At 46.5% G+C, this 13,758-nt stretch overlaps 2 protein-coding genes across 3 annotated transcripts; both read left to right on the top strand.

Moving 5' to 3' along the window:
• Nucleotides 1-857: 857 nt before the first annotated feature.
• On the top strand, nt 858-4,771 carry SEC11C (SEC11 homolog C, signal peptidase complex subunit). Of its 2 annotated transcripts, XM_009099647.4 has the most exons (6): nt 858-992; nt 1,671-1,780; nt 2,220-2,369; nt 3,494-3,613; nt 4,141-4,198; nt 4,589-4,771. In XM_009099647.4, exons 1-6 carry the CDS (start codon nt 951-953, stop codon nt 4,640-4,642), a joined length of 534 nt encoding a protein of 177 aa, XP_009097895.1. In that variant the 5' UTR covers nt 858-950; the 3' UTR covers nt 4,643-4,771. The 2 variants fall into 2 exon arrangements, with proteins under 2 accessions (XP_009097895.1, XP_018780319.1); XM_018924774.3 differs by lacking the exon at nt 2,220-2,369.
• A 3,917-nt stretch (nt 4,772-8,688) lies between these two features.
• GRP (gastrin releasing peptide) lies at nt 8,689-13,223 on the top strand. The gene is made up of 3 exons (XM_009099646.4): nt 8,689-8,943; nt 9,458-9,708; nt 12,794-13,223. Exons 1-3 carry the CDS (start codon nt 8,805-8,807, stop codon nt 12,845-12,847), a joined length of 444 nt encoding a protein of 147 aa, XP_009097894.2. The 5' UTR covers nt 8,689-8,804; the 3' UTR covers nt 12,848-13,223.
• Nucleotides 13,224-13,758: the final 535 nt, after the last annotated feature.

Below are 13,758 nucleotides of genomic sequence, written 5' to 3' on the forward strand. Positions count from 1 at the left end.
TTTGGCCCATTTAATTCTCAGGAAATCAGGCTCTGCGCTGCGATTTGTATCTGTGTGGCTGCTTACTGCTTCAGGCTCACGCAACCATTGAGTGAAGAACTGGAAACGGGTGTGAAGTCTGCCTGTGGTGCTGGGGGTCTGACCCACTGCCAGGCACACCGAGCAGCCCCGGCCCATCGCTGCGGGCCGCCAGGCCTGCGGAGGGCACCGACGGGCTGCCGCACACGGCTGCGGCTTTTCTGGGCCACTGTGCTCTTTGATCGGGGCCGTGTGCGGTGCCTGAGCAAACGCCGAGATCACCGCTAGCTGCTGCCATGAAACGATTCCCTCACAGCTGCCAAGGAGGACGCCGCCGAGCCGCTCGCTCCCTTCGCACCCCTCCGCCCTCACGGCCCCTCACGGCCCCTCACGGCCCCTCACGCCGTTCCCGCGCTTTGCACAGCGCCCCCCGGCGGACGGCGCCGCCCACCCCTCACATCGCCCGCCCCCCCCAGAGCGCGCGCGCCCCCCAGCGGCCCCCCCCCCCCCCCTTCCCGCCAATGAGCTGCGCACACGCAGCGGCGGCCTCGGGGTGCCCGCGGTAGTCGCCTGACCCAAGGCTCTCCGCGTCCGGGAGAGCGGCGCAGCCGTCCCGATGTTTCTCGGGCGGGTGCGGCTCTTCCCGCCGAGCCGAGGGGTCTGAGCCTTCACCCACGGTCCCTCGGTACGGCCAGCTGCTCAGGAACCTCCAGGCGAAAAGCAAGGGGCCTCGACCTCAGGACCTTTCGCCGCGGTGCATCTGGGAGTTATGGTTCACCTGGCCGCGGAGGCCCCCTGTGCATCATCAGGGCCGGAGAGGAAGAAGACTACAGATCCCAGAGAGCAGCGCGGGTCCCGCTGTCATCGCCGGCGCTTCGCTGAGGCGCGGGCAGTGCCGGTCCGGGAGCGGCGGGACCCGCGGCGGGGCCGCCATGGATCTGTTCGGAGACCTGCGGCGCATGAACAAGCGGCAGGTACCGGAGCTCTCAGCCTTCACCGGGAGAGGCGGATTGCAAACGCCAGCCTGCAGGGTCCTTCCCACCGCTGTCCCCCTGTGCTGACGAGGAAAGGAACAAAAAATGAAAGAGTGTGGTTAAAGCGCATCCGCTGCTGGAAGGGCTGGCGGAGCAGGAGCGTTGGGGGGCAGAAAGTCAAATCAGTGATTTTCTAGATAAGTTTCAGTATGATAATTGCAGGAAATGATCTTTTGTCGTCCCTCGTGTCCTCCAGCTCCTCCTTTTAAACAAAAGTCCCTCTCAGAACGGCTATAGCCTCTGCTGACAGCCCGGTTTTCCACGCGTCCCTCGGGGCATTTCCGAGCTCGGGAGGGAGGGAGGCAGGGCCGTGCGACCCAGCCAGCTTCGGTCGCTTGCCAGGTCGCTTCCCCGGCTTTATAAGACTTTCCCGGAGTGTTTGCGTCTGTCACTGACACACAGGAGGGGATTAACCCAAGACTAAGGCACACAGAGGATTCCAGCTTTATGCTGCAGCTTGGTGGATTTTGACATGGCAACCTGTGCTACCAGACTTGTGTTGGAATAGGATTTTAGCATAAAAGCCTAGAATTCGTGGTGCACTTGAGTTAAAGTTCTATGTTGTGCTTCTGAATACAATACAGGACCTTTAAAACCCATTTTTCTTGTTTCACACAGCTATATTACCAAGTCTTAAATTTTGCTATGATTGTGTCTTCTGCCCTAATGATCTGGAAAGGGCTGATCGTGGTGACTGGCAGTGAGAGCCCCATTGTTGTGGTGCTCAGGTGAGTCAGTGGAAGGGCTTTCTGCTTCAAGTACAGGTATTGTTGTGCCTTTTGTCTCCTCCCCCTTCCCCTTGGATACAGTTGGAATTTGAAATGTCACCTATTTAAAGAAGGACTCAGACACTTTCTTCTAGCTGTGTTTGGGCTCTGGCAAAAGTCACACTGTCAGTAGCCATGGCCCAGTTCCCGCTGAGGTGTGTAGGAGCAGTAAGTGTGTGAGACCTTTTAAGATCCAAGTTCCTTCACTTAGTGGGGAATCTCCTGCAGATTGCTTTCTGGGATTTGCATTCTGTTAAAGGTCTGAGCAGTGTTACTGAATGGGTGAAGCTGCAGATCTCTGTTGAAATTGTGGGTTTATCTGTGAGAATTAAATGTTCTTTGATTTCATGGTGCTTCTTTCATTTATGCCAACAAACTCTCTCTTTTTTGTTGTTTGTAGTGGCAGCATGGAGCCAGCCTTTCACAGGGGAGACCTGCTGTTCCTAACAAATTTTCATGATGACCCAATCAGAGCTGGTGAAATAGTTGTTTTTAAAGTTGAAGGCAGAGACATTCCAATAGTTCACAGAGTTATCAAAGTACATGAAAAGTAATGCAACTTGGTGTTTTTTTGTTTGTAAAGCTCCTTTCCTTCCCCACGGCTTTCAGTGTCAGTTTAATTGTGGTTTAGCGTGTGAGAAAGGCAAGTGAGGATAAGCAGTGAGGAAAGCTCAGCTGTAGGATGTGATCCACTTCTGTCCCCAGTTCTGTGTCACACTTTGTGGGGGTCTGAGACCTTTCCCTCAGCGCTGGAGCAGGTGGAGCTGTGCCCAGGAGGAATCTTGGCAGCAGGAATGTGCGTGGGAGCAGAATCCGCTTCTATGCTGCTGTTTGCGCACTTGGGATTTTGGTTGGAAGAGCAAATTTTCATGGAAGGCGGAGATTCAGAATCAGGGTGCAGCCTGACAGTGTGTGAGCTTTGCTAACTGAAGTTTTCCAAATTTGATTCAGGATTAAAGAAGAGACTCTTCTTATTCTTGTGTCTCTTGGCCACACTGCCCATGACAATTCTTGCTGAAAAGCAGCAGGGAGAGGGCTTGGTTTGGCCGTGATTGCAGATGCCTACCCTGCTAAACAGTTCCTCCCAAAGCACAGTTCTGCTCCTAGTTCTGCACAGTGAAAAGCCAAGCTGGAGGTGGCAAGCCCTGACATATTTGCAGCATGAACTGAAGATGTTTATTTCTTGATTAACATCTGTTCTTCCATGCTTTTTTAAAATTTCCGAGAATCGCCTATTTAATTTTTTTGATTTCCTAATTTGTCTTTATGAGAACTCCTCATTTCTTGATATTAATACTTGAACAAAATTCATTTGAACACTGTAAACTTAAGAACTTTATTTGAATTTGTGTCCTGTCGAAGATGCTGATAAACACACAGGGTTTTGCAGAGGAGGATTAGTGCCTGGTCCCTTTTGTGTCCATTGTGTAATTGCTTACATCAGCTGACAATCTAGGAGTGTTGTAAAAAATGTTTCTTGCTAATATCTGTTGATAGATAAAGTCAGTAAAGTTTGTAATGTTAATGATTTAATGGTGGTTGTTCAATAAGCAGGGCTGAAAGCAAACATTGTTATCTAATCTTGTAGCACTTTTCATCCTCATTTGCTTTGTAGATGTTAATTGAGATTTTTAGATTAAGTGCTATTTAGTTTATCACCTCATTGCCTTCTAGAGGAAATGGGAACATCAAATTTCTGACTAAAGGGGATAATAATGAAGTTGATGATAGAGGCTTGTACAAAGAAGGTCAGAACTGGTTAGAGAAGAAAGATGTTGTCGGAAGAGCAAGAGGGTAAGTAAAGCAAAATGTATTTTGTAATTAAAGAGAAAAATTAGCTCTTAAATCAGTTCTGCTGTTGATACAAACCAGATCTGATGTATTTTTAAAATTTTTTAAATAGAATTGCAGTTTAAAAGAAAACCTGGAAAAGTTGCATCCTATAGTCCTCAGACTGATGTGGAGTGTGGGGGGAAACAGGGATATTTAACAAATAGTTCACCTGAAAATACCGTATTAACCAGCTTCTCCTTGTAATTGCTGGGAATTTCTAGGAAATTGTTTTGGCATTCCACAGGAATTTTATTGGAGGCTTGGGCTTTTGACTTTGTCTCCTTTTCCTTCAGTTGAGCTGAAGTCTCTTCAGGTTTTCTCAGATAACTTTGATTAAGGAAAACTAATGAATTTTACTCCCCATTTGGATCCGCATTAGGCATAAATTATAGGATTGCACTGAAATATTCCAGACTGAGTAACATTAAAATACTTCCCATGTAATGTTTGAGGGTTAATTTTACATTCACCTGTTTTATCGATTACAGGTTTTTGCCCTATGTAGGAATGGTAACTATAATAATGAATGACTACCCAAAATTTAAGGTATGTATACTGACATTTTGAATACTTGCATTGCTAAAATAACAAGTACACACAACAACCTTGCCTTAGGCTTACATGTTAATAAATTTGTGTCTGTGGTTTGGTACCTAATGTAGGATGAGCTGGGTTTCCTTGCTTGCTGTTGGGCAGTAGAATTTGTTGTTTGTAAGGAGTTGAAAACATGTCATTTATTAGAATATTGCTAGTTAAGTGTATGCAGTTTTGATGCCTGAATTTGATCACTTTAAAATCTTCCTGCAATTTCGTAGGACCAGAGCTCTGTCATTGTGCAAAGTGTGATGTCTGAGAGGGCACCTTTTGAACAGTTTGTGCTTTCAGAGCTCAGTGGGGAGGAATTGTAACGAGTCTGTGTTCTGTGTTTCTTTGCAGTATGCTCTCCTGGCAGTGATGGGAGCATATGTACTGCTCAAGAGGGAATCCTAAACACAAGAACAAAGGAAAATACACAGGGGGGAAAAAACTAATATATTTCAGATGGTTTCATTTCTGTATACGGTTACAAAACTGTGCGAGCTTTTGTCTTGTCTAAATAAATGACACCTAATGAGTGAAGCTGTTGGCTGCTGGCTAATTACAAAATGATGTATTTACCACCTTCTGCAGACTGCTCTCAGCTAGCCTGGCACTGGTTTAGAGGACTTGGTTTAGCAGCCAAGGGCTCTCCTGCCACGCCACAGTGGGTTTTACTGACTGGTGCTGCATCTGAACCCACTTTTGCCCTCCTGTTTGTTTTGGGGGTTATTTTTAATCTGTCAGTGCCCTCTTTTCTCCACGATACATGCTGTTTTGATCAGTGCTTGTAAGGACACAGAATCTCTGAACAGGTAGGAAGTTCTAGGAGTTTAGTCAGACTTACGCCTAAGTTGGCTGTTTGTGGCTGCCAAAAACAGCCAGGAAGGGGAGTTCCACTCAGACTTGCTGCTGAGCAGTGGGGACTCAGAGCTTTTTCTTGTATTTGAAACTTGCTCCATCACGGGGTAAGGAAAAAAGCCCAGGTGGCCTGATTTTTAGAGGCCTGGTTTTTAGGGACTGTGTGTGTTGCTAGCACCCAGGCTGTTGACTATCTGCCTTTTGTGTTCTAGCTCTTAAACTAACCTAACAAAAAGGTTTTCTGGGGCTGTAATAACCCTTGTGAATTACTGAATGAATAGCACAGCAGTACACTTCAGGGATATGGCCAAGACAGGGAAACCAGAACTCTTATTCCAGTTTGGAGAATGTATTATTCTCTCCTATCATATAACACCTGAATAGTGTTAAACATAAAATTGATTTTTCATTTAAAAACTTACCTAATAACTGTCTTTTATGAAATTTGGTATTTTTCTCTTATCTTCAAATGTCGATGTTGCACCTTCAACGAAGCAGAACTTGTTTTCCTTGCTGGCTTTGTTTTTGTAGCTTTGATAAGGAACAGCATGATGCTTTTTTCCTCTGGAGTTCTGTTTCTTCTGTAATCCCCTACCTCTGCAAAAATACTCTATTATACAATAATGACACCTTTTTTGTTGTAACAGCTCATGCTCAGCAGACAACTGCTGAATTTCTCCAAGCAATATTACTTCTTTTGTGTCCTACTAAACGGTTTTCATGTCCAACTGTATTATAAAAATTACTTATTTTGTGTCAAATTATATAGAAATAAAATTGAGTATAATAAATGGCATGGCAGAATAATGTTGGGATCGCTAATGCAGTCTTCCTGGAAGTGTATCATCCCAGTTAAGAAAAAATAATGTGGTTTTTGGAGGCAGTGCGTGTGTGGAATAAGATTTTTTTCTTTCTCTTAGTGTTGCTGAAATCCAGATTTATGCGTTCCACCTACCCCAATGCGAGCACAGTCAGCTCCGACTTGGAGAGTGCAGTTGGACTTTTGTAGCTGGCCAATGTGACACTGGGATCTAGTCACAGGAGTGGCTCAGAGCCGTGCCAGGGGGGATCAGAGTGAATGTCAGGAAGCATTTCCATTCTGAGAGGGTGCTCAGACCTGGAGCAGCCTCCCTGGGAGAGGGTGGATGCCCCAGGCTAAGCATTCCAAGAGCACTTGGACAGCGCCCTTGAGCTTCTGGGCAGCCTGGAAGGGCTCAGGCTGTTGGGCCGGATGGTCCCTGTAGGCTGCTCTGGTCCACAGGCATGTCCATAAATGCTTCCCATTTGAATTCTCCAGTTATTGAACCCCTCCACCTCAAAAACCATAAACCCAAACTTGTGGCTCCCACGGCAGCCTGGCACAAGTTAAATGTGCGGTGAGCAATCACTGTGCTTAAGTTTCAACTGTCCAGGGCTTCCCAAAGTGCAGCACAAACAGTGCCAACCGTCTTACACTGGGCCTTATTAAATAAATGTTATTATTTCATATTATTCAGCCTCTTTAAAGTTGTGGAGCTCTTTTCTGAGAAATGTCTTCGGTTCATCAGGGAACTGTTGCTGCACTGAGTCGATGTTGAGGTTATTTGCAGAACACCTGCCCTGAGTGCAGGTTGGAAATGCTGGAGATTAGTCTATTCAGCATCTTCAACATTTACAGAGTATTCCTCTGTGATCACGCCTGTTATTACGTTGGAGGCAGGCTTCCGCCAGTGTTTGTTCTGTACATACATCCTGGCTGTGTGTAACGCCAGGATCCCTACAAAGAAAATGATGAAAGGCACACCACTCTGATATTATCCCTTTTTATAGCCAGCAAATATGTGTTGCTGATAGAACAATGATGCTTTTCTAAAATGTAAAGGAAGCAGATTAAAGTGTTATCATGGTAACAGCATTTAAAAGCCATGAATGTTTTCCTGCTGTGAAGCACAGCAACATTGTGCTTTGCCATGGGATATATGAAAAGGGGAAGGGTATTTTAAAACAGAGAGAGCTGTTCCTTGATATTTAAACACAAATTGATGTTATCAGGCTTCTTCTTAAAGAGAAATATTGTCTTGAGTGAGTTGAGTCACTCACAGTTTGTAACATCCTTTGGTTGTACCTGGTTCCTTTTCTGTAATAATATTTCTCTATATAATCAAGTTACTATTTTCCTTAGAAGGGTAATCAATTAAGAATAGAATAAATCCTTATGAACAAGTAAATAAATAATAAAGGCGATAGTAATAATAGTACATACACAGCATATGAGAAAGGTGTATTTGTTTGCATGATATTTTCAGTACAAGAGATTTGGGACTGAGTAAGAATTCATGTTTGGTTGGTTTTGGTTTTGTTTTCTGAAAATGGACAATTTCCTGGATTTTTCAATTTCCTGCCTTGATTGCTCCAAACAATTAGAAGTTTCTCTGGATGGCAATATTTTATTTGATCAGCTGTCACTCAGCACAGAGCACATGTCGGTAGTTGCACTGCGGGCTGCACAGTCCAACTTGAGGCATGAGAATACTGTTGTGAATTAAGCAGGAATGCATAATTAATAACCAAAAGAAAAGAATGAATCACATTAATCAGTAAAAGAAGACTAAACAAACTGTGACTAAACAAGGGAACAATTTGGCTCAATACAGCAGGATGCAGGATTTACTTCAAAAGGATTTGTACAAGAGTTTGCCTGGAAATTATGTTAATTCACATCCGTGTGAGTTTCCAGTAGGGGTAGTTCAGTTCCAGTCATGTGGGGCTAGCTGGAGGAGCTGGCAAGTTCCTTACAATCAGCTCTGCTCTCTATGCATCCCAGCTCCTGACATCGTTCTGTAGACAGCAAAATCATCACATTACACGTGCCTTCATCCTACCCCTGCTGTTCTCCTGGGTGACAAACAGCACATCAGGACTTCATATCCCATCGTTGCTCACCCACCTTCACTGCAGTGAAACCACTGTCAGTGTTCCACTTCAGGGCCTTTCCAGGGATGTACTGCCTCTATCTTTTCCCTGCACTGCCTCTTCAGGCTGGAATTCTTTTCACCCATTTACTATAAAGTTGGCCAATTCCAGGTGCCTTAAGGGCTTCAGAGTTTACAGGGTCCCTGTTCAGGGAAAGCAGAAAGTCCTGTAAATGCGCATCCACTTTGCTGTCATTGGTGACAGGAAACTTAGGTGAAACTGGAAATTAAAACAAGCTCTTTGCACCAGACTTTCTGTTGCAGCGAGGGACGAGGCGGCCCTTTGCCCCAGGTGCAGCCGAATCGAAGCCCGCACGGTCCCGCAGGGTGAGGGTGACGTCGCCCCCTGCAGCTCCCGGGTCCCCTCCGCGGCCGTCGCCGCTCTCCGAGGAGCTCCGGTGCCCGGGCGCGGCCGGCAGCCCCGCCCCGAGGTGCCCCGGGACGCCCTCAGCGCCGACCCGCGGCGAACGGAGCAGGGGAGGACGAACTTGTGGGACCCGCCCGTGTTGCGAAGGGAAGCGGGAGAGAGAGCGGCCCCCCCCGCCCCGCCCGGGGCAGCGCCCGGGGCCGGCACCGCCTCGGCTCCCCCCGCGGGCGGCGGCGGGGCGGGAGCGGCCCCGTGAGGAGGCGTCAGGCGCGGGGCTCCGCTCGCGGGGGCCCGGCTCCGGATAAATGGGGGGCGGCGGCGGCGGCGCCTCGAAGCCTTGGCGGAGCTGGAGCGGAGCGCGGCTCGGGCAGCACCGGCAGCACCCGAGCAGGGCAGGATGCGCGGCGGGCGGCCCGCGGCGCTGCCGCTGCTGGCGCTGGCGCTGCTGACGGCGCAGGGCGGAGCGGCGCCCCTGCAGCCCGGCGGGACCCCCGCGCTCACCAAGATCTACCCCCGCGGCAGCCACTGGGCTGTGGGTAAGTGCGGTTTAACTGCTACAAAGGCGCGGGAACGCACGGTTCCCGCGTCCCCTGTCGAGGCAGGGTAAGTTTAAAACCTCAGCTTCCCCGTCCACTTTTATTCCAGTAAATCTTACCAAGAGCCTCTCCTCATCTCCACACAAAGCTCTTGTTAATCGCTGCTCCTTTCTCGGCCTCGTTTTCTCTGACCATGTAAATTGTTCAAGAGACAGAAGGAATTAATAGTACTGGGTGATACTTACAAAACCTTCACTCCCGGTAGTGCTACAACTCGACATTATCTACCCTTTTCCCTTCCCTTCCCTTCCCTTCCCTTCCCTTCCCTTCCCTTCCCTTCCCTTCCTTCCCTCCCTTCCCTGTCCCTTCCCTTCCCTTCCCTTCCCTTCCCTTCCCTTCCCTTCCCTTCCCTTCCCTTCCCTTCCCTTCTGTCAATAGCAGTACCACTGATGTTTGAACAGTCAAATTTTTACCCATTTTAGTTAATTTTGTGCTACTTTAATTGCTGTTACAGGACATTTAATGGGGAAAAAAAGCAGTGGAGATTTTCCTTATGGTTTTGAAGAAGAAAACAAGACACCATTTTCAGCATTACCTGACAATATCAAGCAGCTGGAAGAGTATCTGCAGTGGGAAGAAATCTCAAAATATTTGCTAAGGCTGCTGGAAAGGAATGAAAATAAAAGTGGTCACTTTTCAAAAGGAGGGCTCCCCTGGTATACCAGGAACACCTGGGAGACAGATGACAATAGCAGTTGGAAACATGTAAGTAAGATAAAGCCTGTAAAGATGCTCCATGTGTTCAGTTTTTGGTTTACAGTATCATATCAGCTTCCTCTAACTGGTGGATTGTTCAGAAAAACAGCAGAAACGCATATCATGTGTTAGACATTCAGTACAGTAAGACTCTTCTCTTGACTGCAGATTGTCGTTCACTGGTTGTATTTTTGGTGACTTCATTTGCTAGTGGGCATAAAGACAGCATGCATTCAGTGCCTGGGTTCCCTTCCAGCTGCTTGGTTGGGCTCTTTTCTCTTCCTCATCTCTTCCTCATCTCTTCCTCTTCTCTTCCTCTTCTCTTCTCTCTTCTCTCTTTTTGCTTAGGTGATCACATCAGCAGCAGCACATATTGCCCAGCAAAGCCAAGCTGGTGTGAAAAACAAGTGTGAGGCAGGAGGAATCACACTGACCACCCCCCATTCAGAATGTTCTGCCTTGGGCCAAGTAAAGCCACAGGGCTGCAGAATTTTTTCTGGTCCCAGCTTTGTCCCTGTTTCCTTTGCCTTAGGGGCTGGCTATTGCTGTGGTCATTCCTGGGTTTGCTAAAGGACTCTGGGGCTGCTGATAAACTGCCCCTCCTCATCCCTCAAGCTGATGATCTTCCTAGTGCTGTTGCACAAGACAACAAGGTTTTGGAACAGATTAATCCCTATTATTTTGGGAAATCCTATAAAATACACTGGGAAGGATAACAGTGATGTTTTACAGAAAGTAGTTGGGGTCTAATATAAATCACAGGATCCACCACAAAATTCCTTTCCTTATAATACCTCAGACACAGTCATGGCAATAAAGCTTCAGAATTCTTTTGGGTGACAATGAAATAGAATAAAAAGATTAATACGCCCTCTTAAAGACATCAATGTGAAGAATTTTTCCTTTCCGTGTTCTACTGCAATATGATGTCATTAATATTCCTGGGCTAACTTCAGCCTGGTTTCCCTCCTGGAATCCTGGTGCAATCAAGGCAGTGAATACTTAGCCTTTTATTTGAGTGTGGGCAAAAACTCACCCTTTAAATTAAGCTATGATTTAAGTCTCTCACACCAGTGATATGAATGCTGCCCATAGGTTTATTTTTGGCTATAGCTTTGTGATAGTGATGCATCATAGTAACTGATTATTAATACTATCTAAAAGATAAACTATTCCATCTTCAGTTCTGCAGTGTGCAGCTTTGTAATCAAACTAAATGAACAAATTCCATTATTTAATGTAAAGAGGGAAATGTTCTGACTTCTAAAAGTATCTGTCAATAAATCCTACTTAGGAGGGCTGGAAGTTGCCTCCGGTAAGTTGAATCATACCCATATGTGTGTACTTTCACTGTAAATTAACATCCGCATTTCTGTGGCCAGACATTGAACGTCCTTATAGAGTAATGAGGTTATTGCCTTAAGCATCCAGATTTCTGCAAGGATTAGTAAAACAAGCTTATGTTTTTCCTATGACTAAGATAGAGGGCAACTTGCAGAACCTCATTTGGCCATAGAGCCTTTGATGCCCATCATTCAACGGTTTATTTGTCTCCACCCTGAAGTAAAAACTAATTAAAGGAGCTGTAGCTGTACTTTCCTGCTGTTGGACACAAATATCTGATGATACACAGACAGGATATGATGTCCTGTTTTCCCCTTGGCTTCAAGAAAGCACCTGAAATTTAAGGTATTTCTGACATCTTTCTTCTAGATGAAGAAAACATGAAGATCAAAAGGAATGTGCTTTACTCTTTTGAGGGCTGCGATAGTTTCCTAAACATTTAAATAATGAAAATTATTTTTCATTTTAAAGTTATTTTGAACAAAAGAGGCCTTATTTATAAAGGTGGCACTCTGATATAGGGAATGGGACATTCCCTGTAGTGTGCATAGTCTTTGGTTAGACAACACCTTGGGGTAAGGGGCTGCTGTACCACTGTGGAAGGTGTCCACGCACAGGAGAGGATTACCAGGTACAGGAAGCTGAGGATGATGGCACAGTGCCTCCAGAAAATTTGTCCTTGGCATTAAATACTTTTCCAGGCATATTTCATGTGAGTTTGGAACAGAAACTTTTTCTAGGAGGAACCAGACACCAGATTTGCAGCGGGTTACTGCTCCCTGTGCAGTGGCCTGTTGGTCTGAGACACTAAATGTGACCAAAAGAAGGTAAATAATGAACCCTGCTGCCAGCTTCTGGAATGGCTGTCCCAGGAGCACATGCCCACTGAGGGCTGCAATTCCCATGCACTGACAGAGATGCCAACCACGAGGAGCCTGCCTGCAGCCCTGTGCTCCACCTGCTGCACATGGCAAAGACTGGCTGTGCTGGGAACAAACAGACTCCAAGAACTTTGTTTCATGGATGCTTTCAAATTTAGCTGATTTAATTTAAAACTTGAATTTTAAGTTTAAGATCAGGAAGCCCCAAAGCTAGAAGTAATCACTGATAAGTACCTCAGGTGACTCAACTCAGTGTCTCTCTTATTAGCCCAAATCATTCAGTGCATCACCAGTGATGCTCACACTGGGCTGCACATTTCTTAAGAATAAAAGAATTCTTTCTAAAGGACTCACTCAGAGGAGGGAAATAGCTGTAACACACAAATAGTCAAAAAATGGAAGACGTGAGCCCTATACTTCTTGGAGTTTGTTTTAGGGTGGTGCACCTGTGTTATTTTATTTTCAGTAAATACCTTGCCTGCTCTTTATTCTGTGAATAAATTACAGTTAATGTAGTTAAAGGGGATGCAAATCTCTCCTGCAAGTTGGACTGAGTGCAAAAGTAAGTTGGAAAATAAACTTTAAATTGTTTCTATTAGTTGGCTTTTTCACACTAATGAGACAGGATATAAATGAGATGGCACACAGAATTATTTGGGAGAATGACTTTCCTCCTACTTTGACAGTTGGTTATTACACTAACCAAGACAAATGGGGTCTGTTTCAGAAAGATTATTAGGAATATGTTTGTTATGTCAATGCACAGAGCAGTTATCTATTAGGTTTATTAACTTATAGAAGGTTTATTATCTTAGTGAATTACTTTTTCCAGGACTGGTCTATAAATAATATATTTTTCTTTTTATTAGATGATGGACTATCTGCTTCAAGTTCTGAATATGAAAGAGAGCACTCCAAGCTGAAAGAAGATCACTAAATCATGAAGAAATTTAATACTTTCTGTAAGAGACTATATTTCACAAGCACTTGATTGTATCAGATAATCAACACGGTCACTTTTCTCTACACAAGAATTCTTTGTGTAAAGTACTTAAATAAGAATTCTTTGTGTAAAGTACTTAAATACACATATTCTTGAATGGTTCGGCAAGGACTAAATCCTCTACTTCATTTTCAAGGTTGCATTTTCTCATTTGAATGGCTTTGATATATATATACAAAATTGTCACGGAAGGGTCTTCCAATTAATTATATCACTTACCTATCGAATCATTTCATCTCTTAGTTTGAAACTACATGACACTGCAACATTCGCAATAAATAGTACCAAGAAAAATGCGGAGTTTATGCTTTTATTTGAGTTAAGCAGTGAAATTCGCTGTGTACAAGCCAGTAGCAAAGGCCAGCGCCTCCCCCGGGGACAGCGCGTGTGGAGCCGCTGTGCCGGGAGCCCCCGTGCCCCGTGTGTGCCCGGGAGATGGCGCTGTGCCCGCGGCCCGGCCCGCTGGGGCAGCTCCGCCCGGCACGGGGGCAGAGCCCGGCCCGGCACGGGCCCCACGGCCTGCTCCCGCCGCGGCCGGCAGGGGGCGGCCTCGGCCCGGCCGTGAGGGGACCGCTCCTGTGAGCCCGGGACCGGTTGAGCCCCGGGACCGGCTGTGTCTGGGACGGGCTGAGCCCCGGCCGTGAGGGGAGCGCTCCGGTGAGCCTGGGACCGGCTGAGCCCCGGCCGTGAGGGGAGCGCTCCTGTGAGCCCGGGACCGGCTGAGCCCCGGGACCGGCTGAGCCCCGACCGTGAGGGGAGCCCGGGACCCGCTGAGCCCCGGCCGTGAGGGGAGCGCTCCGGTGGGCCCGGGACCGGCTGAGCCCCGGGACC

The sequence above is a fragment of the Serinus canaria genome, chromosome Z (assembly GCF_022539315.1).
Source record: "Serinus canaria isolate serCan28SL12 chromosome Z, serCan2020, whole genome shotgun sequence".
Classification (NCBI taxonomy): domain Eukaryota; kingdom Metazoa; phylum Chordata; class Aves; order Passeriformes; family Fringillidae; genus Serinus; species Serinus canaria.